The following is an 18,295-nucleotide window of genomic DNA, read 5'->3' as shown; positions in this document are numbered from 1 at the left end:
CGCTATGTCTCAGTGTGTAAGCTATTCAAAGCTTTCAGAAATCTCTCTGTGCTTGTGTGTGTGTGTGATGAATGGAGTGTTTGATGCTGACAGCAGTGTGGTCTCCGTGGGTATTTATAGATGAAGACGCGAGGAAACAAGCGTCGTTGCTAACGCATCTCTCTCAAGTGCAGGGAGCTAGTTCGTTCACTGCTTTTTCTGTTTTGTGTTTGAATAATGTATGTAAGCTAGTCAACTACTGAAACTTAACAATGATTTGGGAGGTTACTGATAATGCTACACCATAAACTGGTTACAACTGTTGGTTGTTACAGCAGCTAGTTCTTGGCGTGTTGACATTGCCGATCGATCATATATACACATATACGTGCTAGTTTATTAATCTCGTTTCAGGATTAGAAGCCTTTAGTTTGAGGTAGCACATTGACATTGTGGTGTGAAGAGTTAGAAATTCAATGTCACTGATGAGAACGCAGCTAGCTAGCTTAGGGCAAGATTCCATGTACCTAATAATCAAGTTGTTTGTTGACTTCGATTTGGGAACTCCTCTCTACCGACAAACTCACAAACAGAAGCAACGACCTAGAATGAAATGGCCAGCTACATGTTTCATACTTGTTGGAAAGCATTATATATGCCCGATCAAGAACGTTGTCTCTCTTTTATTTATTTGATCTAAGACGATGTGTTTTTATTGATTGAGGTCGCATATGATTATATATGGACGTATCTTATTTAGAGAGAGAGAGAGATTTGGGGACAAATATGTATTGCTCGAACATTCTCTTCGCTAATTGTTGCTGTCTGTTTGTTAACAAAAGAATGTCAACCAAACCAGCTGGCGGGTCGTTACCACAGAATCCACATTTGAATATTTATATATCATATATGGTTCTCTTTTTGTCTCTCCGGTTATACATTCTTTCCACTAATTTTAGGAAGATGGAAGAATCGATTGTCAGCAAAACAAATAGCTTGATTTATATAGATATATATAACACATTAGCACGTTATTATCACCGACACAGCTGAGCACGTCTTCCTATGCATATAGACACACCAATAAAAAGTATACAGATGTATTGCGTGACTCTGTAACTTACTTAATGTAGTGTGTTTTTTTTTACAATGTTCATACTTCGTACACGGTGTCCTGGAGTAGGATTTAACATTAATCTCCACGTGGACACAGCGTTTATTTATTTGTGCGCATTCCAGTTGTTGACAAAATTTACATACTGGATGCCAGTGAAGAACAAGAACCCACAGTTAGCTAGGTAGCTGTTGTTGACTTGAGTTTGGACCAAAAAAAACCATATCTAAAGGTGTGGTAGGGCGTGAAAAGAATAAAGAGTATGAAATGATTCCTGATGCAAATGTACAAGAGAGAAAAAATATATAAAAGTGGTTAGGATAATTTAGAAATAATATAAGATTCCTGATGTAAAATTGTCTTCTATATTTTAGGAGTGAATTATTAGAAACTCTTGGAGATGGCCTTCTTTATTCCTTCTAATACTTTTTTAGGAGTTATAAAACTCTAATGTTTTTGGGAAGAAAATATTGGGTAAAGATGCTCTAATGGAACGATGATGTGCCTAGCTAGGTTCAATATGAAGATCTGGACATGCGTGCTTCATATTAATTAGCGGCCATTGACTTAGCTAGACGCAGAGATGATGGAGAATATTGCACGTTGAGCACACAGAACCGAAAGGAAATTAGCTGGTTTATTGGTCATAAAACTATACCCGAGTCCGACATAATCATAAGCATGTATGTACGCCATCGGACATACGTCCATTTGATATAGATAGATCAATGATGATGTGTCTGATGATTAATAATTTCTTTAATTAGAAATGTTTGCAAAACAAATTCTTTAGAAAAATAAATTCTGATTAAAAATTATCATGTACTATTGCTGCTAAGCTAATTATTGGAGGCCCAAACCAAGCCTCCATGCTAAAAGAAATGCATTAAAAAAAATCAGGTCGGTCACTATAACTATGGTATTAACTGTGGGAACATTGAAGGTCATTTAAAAATTCTAAATTTTAATTTCAAAATCTATGAATTTGAGCACATATTTGAGAAATATAATTATCTCTAAATAAAAACTTTTCAACTACAAAAGTGTAGATTGTACTGAGAACTATAACTTTGTTATAGACCATGTAAACACATGAGTTTCTTTGAAAATTTCAAATTTAAAAACCCATAAATTTAAAATAATATTTTGGGACTCTAAATAGTTTCAAATAAAAAAGTTTTGAACTATAAAGACGTAGGTCGCGTGGAGGGCTACAATTTTAATATAAAGTTTGTCTACATCCGAGTTCATATGAAAAATTTATGAATTATTTTTTGTTACATCTATTTAGAGATAAACATCTTAAGATTCCTGCATCGGAAAATCTGTTTTGGAGACATATGCTTACAACATCCGCCTCTGTTAATAGCAATTTTCAGAGACAGACATCTTATGATACTCAGCATCTGAAAATCGCTTTACAGAGACGGGCTTCATAAGGTGTTCGTCTCTGTTACTCGGTGATTTTTAGAGACAGACACCTTAGCGAGCCCATCTCTATAAATGATTTTTAGAGGCAACCATTTTCTTGGAGGCCGCCCTTTCATTTACAAAGGTGGCCCCTAAATATGTTAGTCATTTTCCATAAAAAGTATTTTAGGAGACAATCTCTCTAATTAATAGAGAGAAACATATTTAGAGACCGCCTCCGTAAATGGTCAGGCAGACAAATGCCTGCCTCTAAAACTCATTTACAGAGACGGATATCCTAAGTCAACTGTCTCTGATTTTTTTGATTAATAGATGCGAATGCCTTAGGATGTAGGCAACAAAGGCGGCCATTCTAAGCGCCTTCTCTAAAAATCAATTTTCAGAAGTGGGTTATCGTAAGATGTACGTCTCTATAAATAGTTACATCTAAAAAATAATTCATTACTTTTGCTTATAAACTCTGATGAAGACAAACTTTATATGAAGATTGTAGCTCTTGACATGATCTACAACTTTGTAGTTGAGAAGTTTTTTATTTGAAATTATTTAGAGTCCTAAAATATTATTTTAAGTTCACAAATTTTGAAAATTGAAATTTATAATTTTTAAACAACCTCGAATGTTGACATGGCATATATACCATTGTTATAGTTCTCAATATAGTCTACAACTTTATAGTTGAAAAGGTTTAGATTTGAAGTCTTTTAGAATCCCAAATATGAGTTTTAAGTTTATATATTTTGAAATTTAAAATTAGAATTTCTAAAGAACCTTGAATGTTCACATAGTAATACCAAAGTTACCATGGCCGACTTGACCTACATGTTTGCTATTGATAATTTTTTGATTTGAAGTTTTTATTATCTCAAATATTTGTTTTAAGCTCACGTATTTTGAGATTAAAATTTTTGAATTTTTTCAAACAATCTCGGATGGACACACCCTTTATGAAAATTGTAGAGCTCAACGAGATCTAAAACTTTATAGTTATTTTTTTCATTTGAAATCATTTAGGTGCTGAAATATTCAATACAAGATTATGAAATGTTGATAAAAAAGATAGCTATCTAGATATACTCACAAAAGAGAGTGTAGCCCACTAGTAGAGAAGTGTCATATGTGTGCCGAAGGTTCGATTAATAGTGACCATTGAATAGAGGTGGATGTGTGTGTTAAGCGTCTTTGAAAATAGATTTTAACCATCTCTAAAATTCTTTCTGTAGTAGTGTTTAGCATGCTTTAGAGCTGAGCCGTATGGACGTTATTAGAAGAAGATATATGGTAGCTAGGGATTAATTGGACGAGTGGGATATAGGCATGCAGCTATGCCACAACTAGTTTTTTCAAACTTTCCAACTTAGAACAGTCTCCCTGGGGATGTCAATGCGAAATTCTCCATTGGGGATAGCTCCCCATCTCTGTCGTCGTAAGGAGAAAAATTCTCCGTCGCTGTCCTTACGAACACTCGTGGGGGGGGGGGGGGGGGGGGGGTTGGAGAGCAAAAGCAAATTCATGATATCAAATCAATATAAATTTTAACATGCCAAGGGGCTAATTTAGAGTAAGAATGAGTTCCCTGAGGTAGGTACATTAAAAATAGGACAGAGGATGGTTTCCCATCCCCATCCCATGAATCAGACAGGTATTAAATTTTCCCCGCTTCTATCCCCGTACGTGAGGATTAAATCGTCTCCACCTCCGTCCCCTAATCCGAAATTTTATCCCCTTGAGTTGTTCCATGAGGGGTACAGTGATCCATGGGATCACTTGTTTCAACCGAAGGACACTCTTCTACAAAAAAAAAAGAGTCCCATCCGTCTACTTTTCACCACATCTCATCTTGCAACTTTGCCAGGTTCTTCCCATTCTACCATGGCCGACAAGACTCCGTGCTTCCCAAAGGCCACCAAATTGGCTAAGGCCCTGTTTAGTTCCCACCCAAAAACAAAAAATTTTCAAGATTCCTCGTCATATCAAATCTTGCGGCACATGCATGGAGCATTAAATGTAGATAAAAAGAATAACTAATTGCACAGTTTACCTGTAATTGGCGAGACGAATCTTTTAAGCCTAAATAGTCCATAATTGGACAATTTTTGCCAAATACAAACGAAAGTGCTACAGTAGCTAAAAGCCAAAAATTTTCGGAACTAAACGCGGCCTAAGCCCCACCCACTACAATAGTCCCTGTGTCAAAAACTCATTTCATCTCTCTTCATTAATTTATTACCACATCATAAAAACTGCTGACGCTCTATTTACCGAGGATGAAACTTCCATTGGCGGTGACAGCGTATGGGTAAAGGACGTATGTGCATAATTACTGTTAGTTAATTAATTCCATGAGTTTACCAGGCTAAGCAGCTGTTAGGTCTAGTACTACACCTGTATGTCTATACTAGATCTAACAGCTTTTTGATATGCTCAACTTTTTCTGATCGAGCGCACTTGACCAGTAGTTTATGAACTTATTGGCCAGTAGTGTGTGTGAAATGAATGTAATACTTATTTCCTAGGCAAATAGGAGTTTGACCTCTTAAAATTATAATACACACCCAAATGACACAATAAAAAGGATGGGAGTACCACCTAGATGTTAAGTAGGGGGATGTAATTAAGTTATGATATCCATTGGTACCCGCTAATAATGCACTTGAGTTTATTCATTTTACAAATCTGAGCAAGCAGTTCATTTTATTTTACAACTCTAAGCTGGGAAATGAACTGGGTGTAGCACAGTTAGTTAGCTCCATGATCACTAAAGTTATATTCATTTGTTCACTGATGACGTGGATTATATTATTATTGACCCTTAAGCTCAGTTTACATATTGAATCCTTGTCGACAATCATACATCATAATTAGTGGAGGCATGCAATAATTTCATCCACCAATAAACAACATTATACACATCTTCTGTTAAAATTTTTTAAAATATTTTAATATAACCATATTGTGAGCTTGTTAACGTGTCAGCAAATAAAAGCTCTGCTATCCATTCGGTTGCTTGGTTTCTTGTTCATGTGCAATTGTTCCGGCCTGGTGCATGGCGATGGGTAACAAGGCATTCCAATGCACATAATCTCTCTCTCTCTCTCTCTCTCTCTCTCTCTCTCTCTCTCTCTCTATATATATATATATATATATATATATATATATATATATATATATATATATATATATATATATATATATATATCTGTTTTTTTGTTCCAGATACTACGGTAGCAGTTGAGTCGACCACACGGCTTAAATAGTTGTTAGCTGATGGAATGAATCATGTCCTAACAAATCCCCATATCACCTATTTTCTTATTCGCGGATGAAATTAGCACGTATATACTTGTTGCCAAGTGGAAAACTGGCAATGTCAACACGCCTTGGAATGCAACTGGATCGCCAGCTACAGCGTATGTTGTACCAGCCAACTGTGTGCTAGCAACGACCTCCCAAGAACATAATTGTTGCAGTGAAGAACAACATGTTAACCAAAAACAAAATAGAGGCATGCATTCGTCTCTATAAATACCCTAACTAGGTGCCTCACATTGCCACCACACCAAGCATTCGCGTCACTTTCAGTACTAGACATCACATTCTCCAATAGCAGCTTAGCTTCCTTCTAATATCCTAGCTAGCATTCTAAGATCGATCTTGGGTACGTTAATATACAAGGATTAAGGAGAGCTAGTTTGGTGAGATCACATATATATAATAAGCTGAAGATTTAAGTAGCAGCATATCATGGCGATGCCGACGTCGACGTCAACATGCAAGGCCACGCTGCTCATGGCGTTCGTCGCTGCTGCTATGCTGAGCACGGCGACGACGTCGTGGGCACAGTCGCCGCTGCAGATCAACTTCTACGGCCCGTCGTGCCCGCAGGCGGAGGCGACGGTGCGCAACGTCACCGCGGGGATCATCGCCAACGATCCCACCATGGGCGCCGCCTTCATGCGCCTCTTCTTCCACGACTGCTTCGTCAGGGTATATTTATATATGTATATATAACTTTCTTTTTAGATATATAATAAAGTCGTCAGGGTATAACTACACAGTACGTACTACTGATCATCGTCACACGAGAACACCATGTCGTTATTGCAAAATGACAAGCAGATCCCCTAAAAAAAATGACAAGCAGATATGCCATGTTTGGCAACTCTCTCAACATATTTTAGTACTCGCATAGTACAATCAGCACGTACGTTGTACGTAGTATGCTAATGCATGGCTCCGGCGGCTTAATTTGCACTGCAGGGCTGCGACGCCTCCATCCTGATCGACCCGACCAGCAGCAACACGCAGGTGGAGAAGAAGGCGATCGCGCTGCGCGGGTACGCCGCCGTGAACACGATCAAGGCGGCCGTAGAGGCGGTCTGCCCCGGCGTGGTCTCCTGCGCCGACATCCTGGCCTTTGCGGCGCGGGACACGGCCGTCGTCTCCGGCGGCTTCGCCAGCTTCGACATGCCCTCGGGCCGCCGCGACGGGACGGTCTCCAACTTCATCGAGGTGCTGCAAAACATCCCGTCGCCGATCTTCAAGCTCCAGGATCTCATCAACAACTTCGCCAAGAAGGGCCTCGACGTCGACGACCTCGTCATTCTCTCCGGCGCGCACTCCTTCGGCCAGGCGCACTGCTCCTTCTGCAACGGCCGGCTGTACCCTACCGTCGACCCCACCATGGACGCCACCTACGCCTCCGATCTCAAGACGGTGTGCCCGGCGCCGGGCAGTGGCAGCAGCAACCCGGTGATCAACAACAACCGGGTGACCGACCCCAACGTGCTCAGCAACCAGTACTACAGCAATCTGCTGGCGGGGAAGGTGCTCTTCGTGTCGGATCAGCAGCTCATGAACACCACCTACACGGCGGCCAAGGTGGCCAACAGCTCCGCTGACGCTGCCACGTGGATGACCCAGTTCCAAACGGCGCTGGTGAAGATGGGCAGCATCCAGGTGCTCACCGGGACGGCCGGCCAGGTCAGGAAGTTCTGCAACGTCGTCAATAGCAGCTAGAGGATCGGCCGGCTCACTAGCCTGTTGTACAATTGGTTCTAAAGATAGAACACAATTTGCCTTTTGCTTATAACTATATATATGTACTACCATGTGTCAAATTAAGTTCATACATACAGTAATATACAACCAGTTGCAATCTAAGAACCGTCACTACTACATATATACTATAGAGAACCAACCGTGGAAATGCATTATTGTTGTGGTCGCAACGGGGCGGTTGGAAGCAGCAAATGGTGCCCAGAAATATGGTACCGGAACGCACTTTAATTTCTCAGTCAAATCCAGAACTTCCACACATTTAATTTCTAGAAAGTTCCGCACTTGTGCGGAAGCTACTTTACTAAGCTACAAATACACATGACAGTAGTGATATCAAATATGATACAAAGTAGAAGCCATTATGGTTACCCAAATGAGACAAATGCAATGAACTATCGGACACACCGATTGAATCTTTTTAGCACAACAACTAGCAAACATGATGATTCTTAACAAAAGACATACCCGATAATTCTGCACGTCAATCAAACTGCCTTGCAAACTGAACCCAGAAGTAGGCTCAAAGGTGGCAACCGCTATCAATGCAGACAGACGATATGAACAAATAGAACCAGAACCTTGAACCAGTTGTATGACTCAAGATACACATAGCCACAACAACTAGCACAGTAGCACTACCTAGGCTGAACCGAATGTAGAAGACAATGGTAGATGGTACAAATGTGCCTTGTACCTCAAACTGCCAACACTGTCAAAGAAGAATATCAAAAGCCATACTCAACCGGTTACAAATGTGGCCACAGTAAGACTAACCCACATAATAACTCTTATGCAAATCTTCTGAAGCAACCTTGAGAACAAAGGAAAAGCACCAAGTATAGAGTTGACTAATAGGGATAAGTCTTATTTCCGTTAAATTATCAAGAGATAGCAAATAAATAGTTCAAGCTTGGCTGAGATACTTCTCATAACTTTTGGATAGATCAAATGCACTATCAAATTTTGTGTGTGAGTGAGTTCAACACAAGGTGCTTGCAAAAACTAGCTCACCAATTTATCATTCCCTTTCACCAAATCATCAACATACCGAAGAACACATATGCCTCTCATGCGAACTTAATCAATATGACATTTAACTCAAATAACTCCAACAAATGATACCAATAGGAAGCAAGATAATAACCAATCAAATTATATGGTAAGAGGAATATCGAACCACAAATAGACACAAAGATTTATGTGTAAACTCCTTACGGGGAAAACCACAAGCGGCAACAATCAAGCAAGAAATCCACTATGAAGATGAAGGTATATTACAGATGGGAGCCAAAAAGGTCGGGAGAGGCTTTGAAACCCCGTCAAATTCACTCTCTAATGGTGGATTGGTAGGTCAAAGCCTCACACTTCAAATCTCATCTCTCCCTCCCTCTCACTAACCCTCAAAGGGGAAGAACAAGTCATACAACAGAAGCTCTATGTTTGGGATGGGTTTTGTACATTACAAAGGGCCCCTTAAAGCTGCGTAGTGTTGCACCATTATATGTGTTTGATATGCAAACTAGCAACCAGTTGTATAATCGTATTGGTTCTAGAAACGGAACACAATTTGCCTTTTGCTTATTTATAACTATATATATGTACTACCATGTGTCAAATTAAGTTCATACATACAGTAATATACAACCAGTTGCAATCTAAGAACCGTCACTACAACATATATACTATAGAGAACCAACCTTGGAAATGCATTATAGTTACCCAAATGAAACAAATGCAATTAACTATCGGACACACCGATTGAATCTTTTTAGCACAACAACTGTCAAACATTATGATTATTAACAAAAGACATACCCGATAATTCTGCACGTCAGGCAAACTGCCTTGCAAACTGAATCCAGAAGTAGGATCAAAGGTAGCAACCACTATCAATGCAAATAGACGATATGAACAAATAGAACCAGAACCTTGAACCAGTTGTATGACTCAAGATACGAATAGTCACAACTAAACACGGTAGCATTGCTAGGCTCAACCAAATGTAGTCAGCGGTAGATGGTACAAATGTGCCTTGAACCTCAAACTGCCAACACCGTCAAAGAAGAATATCAAAAGCCATACTCAACCAGTTACAAATATAGCCACAATAAGACTACAACCCACATCACAACTCTTATGCAAAACCTTTGAATCAACCTCAAGAACAAACGAAGCACCAACCGTAGAGTTGACTAATAGGGATAAGTCCTATTTCCATTAAATTATTGAGAGATAGAAACAAATAGTTCAAGATTGGTTGGGATACTTTTCATAACTTTCAAATAGATCAAATGCACTACCAAATTTTGTGTGTGACTTCAACACAAGGTACTTGCAAAAACTAGCTCACCAATTTATCATGCCCTTTTACCAAATCATCAACACCAAAGAAAACATATGCCTCACATGCGAACTCAATCAATATGACATTTAACTCAAATAACTCCAACAAATGACGCTGATAGCAAGCAAGACAACAACCAATCAATACATAAGGTAAGAGGAAGATCAAACCACAAATAGACACAAAGATTTATGTGTAAAGTCCTTGCGGGGAAAAATCACAGGTGGCAACAAGTAAGAAATCCACTATAACGATGGAGATATATGAGGTGGGAGCCAAAAAGGTTGGGGAGGATCCAAAACCCCTACCAAATTTACTTTCTAGTAATGGTGTATTTGGTAGATCAAAGCCTCACCTTCAAATCTCATCTCTCCCTCCCTCTCGCTAACCCTCAAAGGGGAAGAACAAGCCATACAAGAGAAGTTCTGTTTTTGGGATGGGTTTTGCACATTACAAAGGGCCCCTTAAAGCTGCGTAGTGTCAGAAATGAGTCCCTGGATACCTAACCCAACATATAAGGAAAATTTTGCATAATGTGCCTAGAGCCTGCTTCCATACTATAATAGATTATATAGATGGAGGTATCTTCACTCTCGGTCCAATACACATGAACCATTTATGTAAATGGCATTATCACAATTAGTTCTTGGAACAATTGACTTCGATGATCACTTATTTGTACAATGGGTTCTAGCTTATACCATCACTGATAGTAGATTTGATCCGAATTTGTAGCTCTACTTTTCTAATTGCATTCATAGCCCCCATTGCATCTATCGCACCCTTATATGTGTTTGATATGTATTTGGTTGAAAACTTAACATGGGCTATTCATAAGTCACAAAAAAACATGAGCTATTCATATATGTATGTAAGTAGATTATTTATGGTTACTTCTGATCATTTTAATAATGGTAGAATTGGAAATTTAGATCCAAATTTAAGGGTGGTGATGACTTCACATTTTTTTATCGTGGTACAAAGTAGGTAATTTAGATGAAGGTTTGTAGCCTAATCTGTGTAATTTTTCATCAAATGGTGTGGGTAATTTATATATAGATTTGGGCAGTTACTTTAGACTAGTTTTTGGTAATGGGGACATGGGGAATTTTAAAAATGAATTACTCATTGCCAATTGTTTTCTTTGATGACTAAAGTGTCCTAAATTGATAGCCAGATGATAATGTGTTTTCATGAGAATTTCTAGTATTTATCTCTTATCTTAATCACATCTTGTGAGGGTCAACATGGAGGCCACAAGTGATCTTTAGAAAGATACATCACTGGAAAATATTTAAAACCTTAGCTGGTTAGACTATTCGTGCATTCTGTCCTACAATTTAAGAGAAACACTACCAAGCCAGCTTGTCTTTCAAAAAGTCATTATTTTGTTTTTATGTCATTTAGATAGAAAGAATCTAGGCTCAGCAAGTGAACTCAATAGCATCCCCCAAGAGTTTGGATTGCTAGTTTGCTTTCAACATGTAATACTTTCTTCTTTCAGATATATTTTTCAAATAAGACTCTGCCACATCCCATCTTCATTAGCTGGCTTAAAAAATCCACTTGCCTATTACTACATATGCATTTATTTCCAAATTTAAGTTCTTAATACCCAAACCCTTGCTCTTTATGTTAGCATAACATGGCCCACTTAATAATTAGCAGGTCTACATTTTTGTTCCTACATCACTTTGCCAAAAGAATATGATCTACAGTATTCTTTTAAAATTAAGTGATTCTACCTTGCATGGCAAGTGTACCAAGAAGAGAGACAAAAGAGAAACCCAGGTCCACACAACAATTAATATGTATTACGTGTTCTAACGACACTCTTAAGCCTGAGAGAATGACTAAAAAGTAGTTTACAGCCTGAGATCTACTTCCCTAAACAAATTGAAGTGATAGCTCGACTCGATCAAGCAGCTTATCTTGTTCAACCAGCCAAGCTGTGATTTATGCCATTTGAAATTCTTGCGCAGTTCAAATATACCCATGCAGGCTATACTATAGCCAAGAGCCATGTGTTAGCTAGTTCATCCTAAACCAAATGGCCTTGTGATCGAGTATATTATACATACAGGATAGCATAACAAAGGGTGCTCGTTTTCGGCGCAAGAGTTCATAAATTCAAGTCAAACATCAGCTATCTCGATAAACTAGAATTAGTCTTGTCCTCATTTCATGGTGGCCTAGTTATCTGTCATTTGTACATGAAATTGTCAAATGCATTGAAAACTAAATAAAGCTTCAAGCGGCAATGTCGGAGGAAAGCACGCATATATGCTTGACTCTATGCTCTCCCAAGTGGCAATATAATATGCTTGTCATCTGATTGCATTATTATATGGTACCGTGGTATGTGTGTGTGTGGTACTAATCTCTCAATTATCGTTTTAGTAACTGTTTCAAAAATAAATTAATATGCAACAAGTACTCTCTGCATGTATGATTTTAAGGTTTGTGCTCATCCCACTAGTAGAGAACAGACCTTTGATCCTTGGCCAAAATGAGCTCTAGTCCTGGCATTTTTTGCGCCCGGGACTAGAGAGACATTTAGTCCCGGTTGGTGGCTCCAACCGGGACTAAAGGTTCCTGCCCAATGGCTACTGTGCCAGACAGAGGTGGCATGGACCTTTAGTCCCGGTTGGAACCACCAACCGGGACTAAAGGTAGACTTTTACTCCCGGTTGGTGGCTCCAACCGGGAGTAAAGGTCTACTCCCGGGCCGTGGCTGCGCCGGGGGTTGGAAAGTTACCTTTAGTCCTGGTTGGAGCCACCAACCGGAACTAAAGGTCCCCCTTTATATCCCGGCCGTCTCCTTCTTTCTCCCCGAGCCCGAGCTCAGCACATTTTGAAGCTCACCGCACTAGTGTTCTTGCTTCCTCCCTCCATTCTTCGATTCCTCCGTCGATTCTTCAGTTGTAAAGGTTACCAATCTCAAACTCTCATTTTTCATCATTGGCTTATCTCATATTGTTCACTATATATATATATTGTTTTTATGGTGTTTTTTTTATTTGTAAATAATTTGAGCTCAAAATAACTTATAGTTTGCATATTTGGATGAAGAAAGGTTAAAGTAGGTATTTAAAATTAGTATTCACTCTTTATTTCTAGCATGCATAGCACACTTCATTGTTTAGAGATATAGATAATTTTATAGTTTTTTAATTTTATTTGTTTATAAAATGAGAAATTTATAGTGTATTAAAAAATGAGTATAGAGAGTAGATGGCAACTGCTTCCGGGTCCTCAGCCTCTCATGGGTTTCCAAAGCGACTTAGGCCGGGCCTCCCTCTCATTTCATGCGGCAAGTGTCGTGATGAGACGAAGATTGTGATGGAGTACCGAGTGAAGAAGGAGGGTCCCAACAATGGTCGTATCTTCTACAAGTGTTCGGATCGCAATGTGAGTTATTTTATCGTATTTTATGATTATGGTTAGTTTATACCTATTTTCATGATGGTTGTGATTAAAGTTCTAATTTTTTATTTTAATTTCAGTGGGATGGCAGTGGACGATGTTCAGGCTTCTACTGGGAGGAAGAGTATGTTGAACTCGTGCAAAAATATCTTTCACAACAGGCAGATACGCGTGGCTAATGAGGTAGTGATCCAGCCGAAGAAGCCTAAAGATGTTGCACAATCGAGGGATCTGTCTGTTTTAGTTGAGATTGGTCGCGAAATCCTTGTGCTCCTGAAATGTATTTTATCTTTAGTTCTTTTAGTGGTAGTTGGGATTGTCTACATTGTAGCGATGCTTTCATAAATTTGTACCTTTTGTGGTGGCACGCATGTTGTATAAATAATTAATTATGATCTAGGTTTTAATATGGTATTTATGTCATGTAATGCAGATGAGCCGGCATTGGATGTACAATGCTGATCGCCGCTCCCAAGAGTTCATTGACGGCGTGCATTCTTTGTTACGTGCGGCCGAGGCAAACAAACGCGACGGTTTCATGTGCTGCCCATGTGCCATATGTAAGAATACAGTGAAATATCCTTGCTCAAGGACTCTTCATTCACACTTGTTCAAGTCGGGTTTCATGCTAAACTATATTTGTTGGACGAAGCACGGAGAAACCGGCGTTGTAATAGAAGAAGGTGAAGAAGAACAATGGGACGACAATGATATTATTCCTGATGGTGCATGCTTCAATGATACTGCAATGGGAGAAGGTGAAGAAGAGGTAGCCGCAGAAGATGAGCCTGCTGATGATCTGTAACACCCCGGGTGTTTAAATATTAAAAACATGACATGTCATCATATGCATTGCAAGACATTTGGTCAAATTGCAAACTTTGATATGCATTCACTAAAATAAGTTTACATTTGTGTTATGAGTGTTAATTGAATTGTTTGAATCAAGTAAAAATTTGGTTTGGATTTGAATTTTCCAGAAAACCCTGATTTCAGTATTTAAACCCTACCCTGAAAATCATTTCAAAATCTAAGCGTATTTTGGGGTTGAGCCCAAAAGAAAAAGTGTAGAGCTTGACAAGTTATACAAAGTTTGTTTTTGGAGTTTTTCAAGTTGTTTAGAAAAATTTGGAGTAATTCAAAAAGGCGTAATTCGTTAAATATCCACTATTTGAATTCAAAAGTTCATTTCTAAATGTAGACCGAATTAGGGGTTGGTTATAAAAGCAAAGTTGTAGAACTTTTGATTTTGAACAACTTTTATTTTTGGAGATTTTTGAGTTGTTATGAAAATTTGAGAGTAATTTGTGAATTTTGACGAATGGCAAACTTGTAAATACTGTGAACAGTGTTCACCGCCGTAGCTACATGGCCGGCGACCTTCTTTGGCGTTCCAGGCATGTCGTGGCCGTCCTTGGCGTCGCGCTGGCATGAAAACGGCTCCGTCGTGGCTTCCTTGAGCTTCTGAGCCACGCTATAAGTACCGAAACGCCGTCGTCGTCGTTTTTCTTCTTCCTCTGTTTTCACCGCCGCCGTCGTTGTCATCGCTCCGACGAGCTCGCATCGTCTCCCTAGCGCCGTTGCCATCTCGGTAAAGGCCGTTCTAGCTCCGTCTTTCTCTTGCGCATCCACCCAGCCAACTGTGGTCGACTAATTTCGCCGGGAATCCGCTGTCCACGTCCTTCTTCCTCGCGACCGACAACTTCACCGCCGCGGGCATGTCGTCGTGGCCAGGGCTCTCCGGTGAGCTGTTGCCCGTGATCAGTGTACCTACGGCTTCGTCTTGATGCTGTAGTACTTAATCCGTTGTTGTTTACTCGTTTTGATCACTGCAGTCGCCGGTTCTCCATCACCGACGACCTTTGCTCCGTCGTGATCACCGTGGTCGTCGTCACGCCTCTCCGTTGCTCCTCCGGCCTTGTGCTCTACTCAGTCGCATTTAGGGTGAGCTGCTGATGCTTCCTAGGCAATCTATTTAAGCTTTACAGGTCTCACGTCGCCGGTGTAGCGCTGCCGTGCCACCGCGTCCGCCATGGCCGGCGTAGTGCTCGGTCCAGTCCGTAGCTAGTCCAGCTTATGCCCTAGATCGATGCGCCTAGACGAGGGTAGTGTTTTGGTGCTTTGGCCGTCGCCGTTGGTCTCACCGTCGTCGAGATATCGCCGGTCAGCGCCGTCGTTGCCGTGGTCAGCGCGCGAGGTTAGGGATGACAGGTGGGGTCGGGTTGTCAGTGACTCAACGTTCAAATGGAATTTTCCTATTTTCATATTTGAATGAATAGTGATGTAATTTGTTATTTTTGTGTAGATTTATTTAGAGCTCCAAAAATTATGAAAATTTTTGTGTGACTTCTCTTTGATGTATAATATTTAATAAAAATATGAAATAATGTTTTTCAGCACTTTTTGAATGTGATAAAAATTTCTCAATTTATTAATAAATGGATTTCCATGATTTTTCTAGGCTTATTTAATTGTACAAAAATTATGAAATTTGTTTTGCCACTTACTTATCATGTAATGAACATTTACTAAAATTTTGAGCTCAATTAGAATAAGTTAATTTATTTCATAATTTTGAATTAAATAATTAATTCATAAAAACAAATAGTAACCTTTAATGATTTAGGTTTTGTTTGAAATTTTGGATTGAGTGATGACCTTGGGTCATTAGTTGGTAATGATCCTTGGCAATTGATGTATGTAATACAAAAAAAGATTTGGTTAGTTTGACTTGCAACTGTACTGCGAAGGAAAGTTGTATTCAAATTCTTAATTTTTGCATCCATCATCGAGCATCATGTTTCGTATTCCGCATCATGTTAAACATGGCATTGTTACTACGTGTAGTGAACGAAGGTGAACACATGGTAGTTAATCAAGTTGCTGAGGAGGTTAATCTGTCTGTTGGGGTCGGATCGAATACTTGTGAAACGTCATAGGAACTGGACTTATCCGTCTACGAAGGCAAGCCCCGGATGCATACAAACCTACCTTGTGTTTTACAAATTAATTTCGCTTTTGGCTTTTGTTACTGCATTAAGTGATTAGGAGTTAAGTAAGAACCTAATTGGTGCATTACCACCGTTGTTATTCCATATTTACCATATTACCAGTTTTAAATTCGTATATGCCTAGTTTTGCTTAGCTATGCGTAGAACGATGAAAGTCGGGTGATTACCTGCCACCTGCAAGTTTTAAATGGAACCTTGTTTACTTATGTTACCATGTGATATGGGAATGTGGAGTAATAAATCTAGACCGGGCGGACTCGGTGTGCGTGAGCCACAAGACATGGAGGTCTTGTGAGCGGACTCTTTTCGCCTGTGTCGATTAAGGTCCGTCCGTTGTTGAACTGTGTGCGGTGAGACTTTGTAGTACTAACCACATACTCTGGTAAGCCTTAACTTGGCAATTCTATTACGAGAATGGCTACTCGCGCACTGGGAGTGAAGAGATGACGGGAATAGCGTGTACCCACGTGGCAACGGGCTGGACTGGTGGAGTACTGTATTCTCGGGTGGCGCAGACCCGTTCTTGTTTTAGAGGATCCGAGAATAGGTTGGTATATGTAGGTCGGGGACCTACATATGTCGTGTGGTCTAGAATCCCCAGCTGGGTTTAATCGGTTCGAATCGTCGTTGCTCCTCAGTTATGGAGACTCACTTCTCTGTTCATCATCATAGTACTAATAACTAGAACTCGAATAAGGCTTGTGAAGGTGCTGAATATGAAGTTTTATGATCTCAACACGGATCGTGTCAGCTTTGTATATGATTTTATGAAGTTTTCTATCTAAAGAATTTTGTTAAAGAGCTTTTACGCAAAAGAACTTTGATTATTGTTATAGCCATACCTTGAATCCCTGAGCTGGCATTCCTAAGTTTATCAGTTAATATTTTCGGTTAAGTCTTGTTGAGTACTTTTGTACTCAGGGTTCATTGACCCTTGTTGCAGGTGAGCCTCATGAGCAGATCTGTTTTGGATCGTGCTGCATGACAGTTGTTCCTTGTGATGACGATGAGAAGTAAATGTGTGGCCCTTGGGTAGGGCAGTTTCATTGTGTGTTTTGTATTATATTATAATGCCACTCCACTACTACTACGGTTTGTAATAATTATCGAACTTAGTTTGTAAGGTTTGAAACAACTAGTTTGTAAACTAAGTTATCGTAAGACTTCCATTGTTTTTACTCTGGTATTGATATTTGAACAAATGTTGTAATACTGCAATGACTCTGTAATGTGATCCTGCTCGGAAATCGTGGATGATTCGGGGTTCCCCGAGGACACCCGACAGACTTCTTAAGTTACCAGGAACATATGCCTAGTTGTCAAAGGTTGTTGGACAGTGACAAGTGCATGTGGGTCCTATAATTTAGGAGGTTCTACCACAGAATGGTATCAGAGCGATCGTTGCAAGGTTTTTGCTGTATTGTTTTACAAAAAAAACTTCAAAATGATTGGGATGACTAAATTTAACTTGATAATTTGGTCCAAATTGCTTCTGACTTATCTTATTTCTTTCTCACCATTCCGTATTTGATTAAAATGGTTTTGTGTGGTGGAGTAGTAATCTTACTATGCCCTATATAAGAATAAATGTTGTTTATGTGCATTATAAGCTTTGATGATTTTGTTCGTAAGAACGATTCATGCATCATGATTAATTCACTCATTACTTCCTTCACCTCTTAGTCTAGAGTTGAGTAGTGAGTCTGGTTTGAGTAATGTAATCCATCATAAGCTGCTCTTTAGACTTTGATCAAATGGTTTTACTTGGATTAAATTGGCTTCCTACAGTATGGCTCGTGCCAAGATGACGCCCCGTAAGTCCACTGGACCCAAAGGAGTTCCTCGTCACCAACTTGCCCCTAGGAATGACGGTGCTAGCAGTAGCAGCTCTAGGCCTAATCCCCAGGCAGAGATACAGAGGATTTCTAT

At 39.6% G+C, this 18,295-nt stretch overlaps 1 protein-coding gene across 1 annotated transcript; it reads left to right on the top strand.

Moving 5' to 3' along the window:
• The first annotated feature begins 6,268 nt into the window (after positions 1–6,268).
• Positions 6,269–7,543, top strand: LOC136516208 (peroxidase 2-like). The gene is made up of 2 exons (XM_066509567.1): positions 6,269–6,511; positions 6,785–7,543. Exons 1-2 carry the CDS (start codon positions 6,269–6,271, stop codon positions 7,541–7,543), a joined length of 1,002 nt encoding a protein of 333 aa, XP_066365664.1.
• Positions 7,544–18,295: the final 10,752 nt, after the last annotated feature.

Source organism: Miscanthus floridulus, chromosome 17 (genome assembly GCF_019320115.1).
Source record: "Miscanthus floridulus cultivar M001 chromosome 17, ASM1932011v1, whole genome shotgun sequence".
In the NCBI taxonomy this organism is placed as follows: domain Eukaryota; kingdom Viridiplantae; phylum Streptophyta; class Magnoliopsida; order Poales; family Poaceae; genus Miscanthus; species Miscanthus floridulus.
This window is presented reverse-complemented; position numbering and strand designations above follow the sequence as displayed.

Coding starts and splice junctions, on each gene's coding strand:
- LOC136516208 (XM_066509567.1), top strand. CDS start 6,269: ATGGCGATGCCGACGTCGACGTCAACATGCAAGGCCACGCTGCTCATG. Junction 6,512..6,784: donor TCCACGACTGCTTCGTCAGG/GTATATTTATAT, acceptor TTTGCACTGCAG/GGCTGCGACGCCTCCATCCT.